This window comes from Sceloporus undulatus, chromosome 6 (assembly GCF_019175285.1).
Source record: "Sceloporus undulatus isolate JIND9_A2432 ecotype Alabama chromosome 6, SceUnd_v1.1, whole genome shotgun sequence".
NCBI lineage: Eukaryota > Metazoa > Chordata > Lepidosauria > Squamata > Phrynosomatidae > Sceloporus > Sceloporus undulatus.
In genome coordinates this window covers 66,771,281-66,777,280 of record NC_056527.1, presented here as the reverse complement: position 1 = coordinate 66,777,280, position 6,000 = coordinate 66,771,281, and the positions used below count along the sequence as shown (strand labels likewise).

At 39.0% G+C, this 6,000-nt stretch overlaps 1 protein-coding gene across 2 annotated transcripts in view; it reads left to right on the top strand.

Annotated features, from left to right (window-relative positions):
- The window catches only part of EGFR (epidermal growth factor receptor), a 171,324-nt gene that overhangs the window by 139,734 nt on the left and 25,590 nt on the right, over positions 1-6,000 (top strand). For both annotated transcript variants that reach the window (XM_042477183.1, XM_042477184.1), the window contains exons 18-19: positions 1,163-1,285; positions 1,629-1,727. In XM_042477183.1, coding sequence (XP_042333117.1) covers positions 1,163-1,285; positions 1,629-1,727 — 222 coding nt within the window. The remainder of the gene's footprint in view (positions 1-1,162; positions 1,286-1,628; positions 1,728-6,000) is intronic.

Sequence of the window (6,000 nt, the reverse complement as noted above, 5' to 3'; positions counted from 1 at the left end):
TTGTGACTGCCTTTAGTGGCACAGCTTGACTTCCATTTCTCCAGACCAAACATTCCCATTTGTACACACAAGAATACACATCATTAGGTCTTTTGAAAACAGGGTGGACTAGCCATAAATTAATCTCCCCTATCTGAGTAACACAGTCATTAAATGTAAAATGTCTGTCACAATATTTCCTCTGAACTGGAACTCAAGGGCTTTCTTGCAAAGTCTGAAGTACAACATAGCCATGTTAAATCGTCATCGAGTTAAGTCCTGATCTGATCTATCAAAGCATTGTACCCTGATGTATCACTTTATTTCTAGCTGCCGTTGTGGTAGGTAATTATTTTGCTTATTCAACCCTGTGAAGAAGATTATGTAATTAAAGTGAACCCTATATGAACCAACAGGAATGTGAAATGAGTGACAAATATACTCATATGGTGTGTAGTTGTCTGTACTCTGTGTAGGTGCTCTTTATGTTGAAGAACAGGAAAACATATCAGCAAGAGTAATTTGTACACGTGGCTTTCAACCGGTGATGACCAACCTCATTGGCTAGTGTTAAGAAGTACAGCCCAAATATGCACCTCTCCCACTTTCCAATAGTATTGTCTATGCAGTGTGGTGTTTGGAAGTAAACATCCACAGAAGAGCAGAATGTGGAAAGGAATTCCATAAACTCACAGTGCCCATGTCATCTCTAGCAAATATGTCACAGATTGATGTTCAGCAGAACAGGCCATTTAGTACACTGATGCATAGTGTAGGCACTGCATGACATAGTGCAGGCACTATTTCTTTTCAATCTTTGATGTGCAGTAATTCCATGGGATATCTATAATGTGCTGTCCAAGAAGTTGAGATGACATGTGCTATTTATCTGTCCCCTTTTCTTTCTAGTTTAATTACAGTAAGGCATTTGTAAAATGATTTCAAGCCTCTTCTGTGTAGTTTTGTTTGATAGCACTGCAGATCTAGAGTTGACTCTCAGTTTTGTTTTTATTTCTTAGCAGCGTTTTGGCTTGTTCTGAATAACAGAGCACAGATGATTTCAGGGTATCACTTTTTCTCTATTTCTAAAAAAAAGGAATATTAGAATCATGAATCTTGAACTGTCTTATATTTTAAAAAAGAACTGTCTCCCCCTAAGCCATGTCATTTTGGTTTTCCATAGCTTGTTGAACCCTTGACTCCAAGTGGTGAGGCACCAAATCAAGCACTCCTAAGGATTCTAAAGGAAACTGAGTTCAAAAAAGTCAAGGTTCTTGGCTCGGGAGCTTTTGGTACTGTGTACAAGGTAATGTCACCACCTTTTTTCATATTCAGACAAAGCACTATGTACATTTTCTTGGATTTAGGTCACAGGCACTTAATTCTTAGCAAACATGGGCAGTATCAGGCTGCTGCACAGTTGAATTCTCATGTTGATTTTTTAAATCGTTGTTTATAGTATTAGTACATTATTCAAATTCCTTGTATCATGTTCAGAAAACTATGTGATACATACGATGCTGGATGGCCAGCTTATCTGCTTGTTGGCTACTTGCACATTCTTTACTGTTTTGAAAGCTCCAAAGTTGCATGCACATTTTGCTATTTAATTCTGTGTTAAACTAACCATGTTGTTGTATTTTAAATAGGGGTTGTGGATTCCAGAAGGGGAGAAGGTTAAAATTCCTGTGGCTATTAAGGAATTGAGAGAAGCCACATCCCCCAAAGCCAACAAAGAAATTCTTGATGTGAGTTTTCATACCTATTTATTTTTGAAGTATTGAAGTATTTGCTGTTGTCTTGGGTGAAGACAAATATATAAAAGCTTTATTAATAAATGTGGTGCCTTTCTATCATTCTCCTGAAATTTCTTCACTAGATCTGCTGATTGATTGTAATTCCTGCTCTTAAAAAATGTAAACATCCTGGAGTTGAATTTGATCTCTGATTAGCTTGTAAGAAGAAACTATTTTACATTCTTGGGGGGGGAGCTTTAGTCTTCTTGGTTTATAAATGCTTAGCTAGTTTTTCTTTGGATCAACTGAGAATTTCAGTTAACCAAAAAAAAAAAAAATCCTAAGCAGAACAACATTGAAGACTGTTTCCCCTGAAAATGATGGTTTTCCAGAAGTTACAGAGCTCCTTTTGAGAACTATGCAGCCTACACTGAAAACTGCACACAACGTTCGATACAGAAAGGACTGCTTTTGAGCATCCACATATATAAGATTGCTTTTTTAAGCATGAACAACAGCAATGTTGCACAACAAAAATGTTGTGCAAAATCATCAATGGCGCAGTACAGACCGCTGAGAAACGGCAGCCTGCAGGCACACATTTTTACTCTGGAGGGATGGTGCAGCCCCCAAACCGTGCGTCGTCTCCAGAGTAAAAAGAGCCCGGTATTTCCAGGTTCTATTTCAGGCGCCGGAGTGACATTGCGAGTGTGACGTGCGGTGATGTGCTGATGCCGCATGTCACTTACGTCATTTGGACGAGATGCCACCATTATTGCAACACCGTGCCATGCTAGGGTTAGGGACCATGCAGTTGCTGCGCAGTCCTTAACCTTAAAATCGGCGCCAGCATGGTGCTTCATGCCCATGTGTATAGGGCCAATGTTGTTCAAAAACTACATGGCTATTTGTTGTGTAACATTGCTGATTTTACACAACATTTTTGTTATTCTGTGTAAAAAAAAAACACAGCAATGCTTCACAACAAAAACCTGCAAAATCAGTAGCGTAAATTCATGTCTATTTGTGGTGCAATGTTGCTGATTTTGTACATTTTTGTTGTACAACATTTTTGTTCTGCAGCATTGCTTTTTTTACATAGACAACAGCAATGTTGCACAAAAGTAGTCACATGGTTTTGTTGTGCAACATTGCTGTTTTTTTACATTTAAAAAAGCGATCTTATACAAAACACATACATGGCTGCCTGAAAGATGTGAAAATCAGCAGTGTTACACAACAAAACCACATGTGGCTGCACCTTCAGTCTGTCTTGAGTTTCTTTTCCTGCTGTAAAACATTTGGGTTGTGTGACTTTCAAACAGTAAAAGTTATAGCCATGATGTGGAACATTCACCATGTTGTTAGTATAAGAGTATACTGTAGTGTGCAATTTAGTTTTGCAAGGATATGGTGAAAAACAATATAAGCATGTGATGGTATTTGTCCGCCCTTGGGAAGCTGTGCAGTTTTCTGTACATAGTAAAACAGATTAAGTTTAGGTTTTTACTGCAACACTGCATAGTTTCTCAAACTCTTGCAAAGTTCTCAGAAACTATGCAGTTTATGTTATGCTTCGAACACAAAAAAGTGCCTGCCATTTGTGGGATCTTTTGACTTGCCATTTTAATTCCCACCTAACTTTCTCAAGGGGTCAGGAACTCCAAATTTGAACCCAGCCAGGTGATTGGTGGGTTTCCATTCCACCCCTACTGCATAAACAGAAGCCATTTAGTAAATTGTGCTTCCCTTTGTTTCAGATAACAATAGCATTGCTTTATCTTTCACATATATTTGTGAAAAGCTATGGACTACCAAAAAAAAAATTCAGAGAGATTTTATCCACTAAGCGGTACCAGCATCTATACCTCTGCAGCTTTCACCATGTTTCCTCTAAATTCATTAGAAACTGGATAAATGAATAGTGGTTTGCATTGCTTGTGATGATGTGATGTTTGTTTTTCCACAACTGTCAGATTCACTATTTTAATTCTGCTTGAAAACAGACACATGCAAGAGCTCTTGAGCAAGTCTTCACAACTTATTTTCACTACTCTGTGCTAGATGTTGCTTGTTCTAGCAGTGTGTCTGCAGTCATATCAGAACACTGCCACCTCTTGGTATTATCCCACTAGTGTTCTGTTGGAAAAGACCTAATCATAGGCCCCATTCCCACTGGGAATATCAATCGACGAATCTCGCTGCGAATCTGGCTCGGATAAATTATCCGAGTCGTATTCGCATCACGTCCATCGTTCCCAGTACAAAAAGGAGAAAAGGGACTCAGTTTTTCTTGACCCATGTTCTCGTTCCCATTGATATTTCTCCGCTGTATTTTGACGCAGACATTTTTGTTCCCCGTTCCCATTGCCTTTCTGGAACTGTTTTTTAAGCTATCAATCAAGCACTTAGGCGATTAGACGTCACAGTGACGCCAATTTCTTCTATGCATTTTGATGCAGGCTATTTGTGCTCCCGGTTCCCATTTGCATCTTTCAAACCTGTTTTTCTGGTGTGTGTTTTTTAGCAGTCAATTGATCGCTTAGGCGTTCAGGCAAAAAAAAAGAAGCAAAAGCAAAAAGGAAAGAAAAAATGGTGTTCAGTGGGTCTCCTCATATGTCAATCTATGTGGAATGGGGGGGGGGGTTCAGAGGGGTGTAATGTGCTTACCACATTTGGAGGTCAATGTAGCAATTTGCTATATTCAGACACCTGACAGAGCGCCTAGGTGATTGAAAGACATTTTAAAAAATGTCTACACACACGATCGTCTTACCCTGCTTCCCGCACCACCAGGGGAAAGGCTACGCGAACGAGGGAAAATGGCGCTGCAAATGACAGGAAAGAGAACAAAGCTGGTGACACCCCCGGGACAGCCCCTTGAACATTGCTCCTCCCCTCCCACACCCTTCGGATGCCCTGTCTTTCCCATTAACTTGCCCCAGATCCGACACGGCAGCTACAAAAAGAACCGCTTGAAAAGTGGTGTCAGGATAACCCAGGTTATCCACCACTGATTCAGGTTTACGCTAGAGAAATCGATCAAAGTAGTATCGGATACGAATTCAAATGGGAACAATTTCCCTTTAACTAGGATCGAATGCGAATTCAAATGGGAACGATGTCCCTATAATGCGATTCTTGATTCACTTTATAACCCAGTGGGAATGGGACCATAGTATTACTTAACTGTGTGTAAATTTAAAACAAATACAAATACACATGATAGGGAGTCTTCTGAAATTGTGATTGTATGTAATAATGTTCAGAAGTTATGCTTTAGTGTATATGATTCATCTCTAATTGTCTATAGGTAAGGATAAAATATTCAGTGAAATGTGTTAAAGAAAAAGTGATGTGAAGTCGAAGGCTTTCATGGACGGCATCCATGGGTTTTTGTGGGTTTTTCGGACTATGTGGCCATGGTCTAGAAGAGTTTCTTCCTGACATTTCACAAGCATCTGTGGCTGGCATCTTCAGAAAAGGATTTGGGTATATATATTCTCTAAAGATGCCAGCCACAGATGCTGGCAAAACGTCAGGAAGAAACTCTTCTGGAACATGGCCACATAGCCCAAAAAACCCACAAAAAACCAAAAAGTGATGTCTCCATACCCTCAATTTAATATCTGTTGCCTTAGGTACTCCATCAAGTAGTTCCAATTTGTAAACCATGTATTGCAGACTAAAATGGAGAAAAATGAAGATTCTAAATACTTCATAAGCACCATGATATTTTATTTGTTTGCCTCAGAATATTGAATGCTATCTCTATCAGTCTGAGGGAGATATCACATTTTTCTCCCACTCAACCAAGAGTATATTGTTTGTAGGTAACCGTGACACTTCCCCATAGTAGGCAGGGGCATTTTGATAAGAATAGTAGCCATAATATTACTGATGCTGTGCTTTCAGTGCTTATTCCATTATGCGATCTCATCCCAGCGGTCAACCAAGTCAGCTAACTATAACTTTAACACAGAATGAAACTTGAATTTCCCATGGCAGTGAGTTTTCAAACTTGCCTTATAACTTTAAAACAAAAGTTGCTTTCCTTGATATTTGCTTTCTTCACCTCACAGTAGAGAATACTGATACAAACTAGTGGAATAAATTATTGATTATGGTATTGTGTTGACCCTAACCTAAAGAGAAGACGATGGGAAAGACTTTAAATTAGTTTACACATTTTTTTATTCAGTTGAAATACTTTTACCCACACAACCTTACTTTCTGAGGTGGTGTACAACATTTTAAAAATCAGAATCAAATGGTAATTTAAACC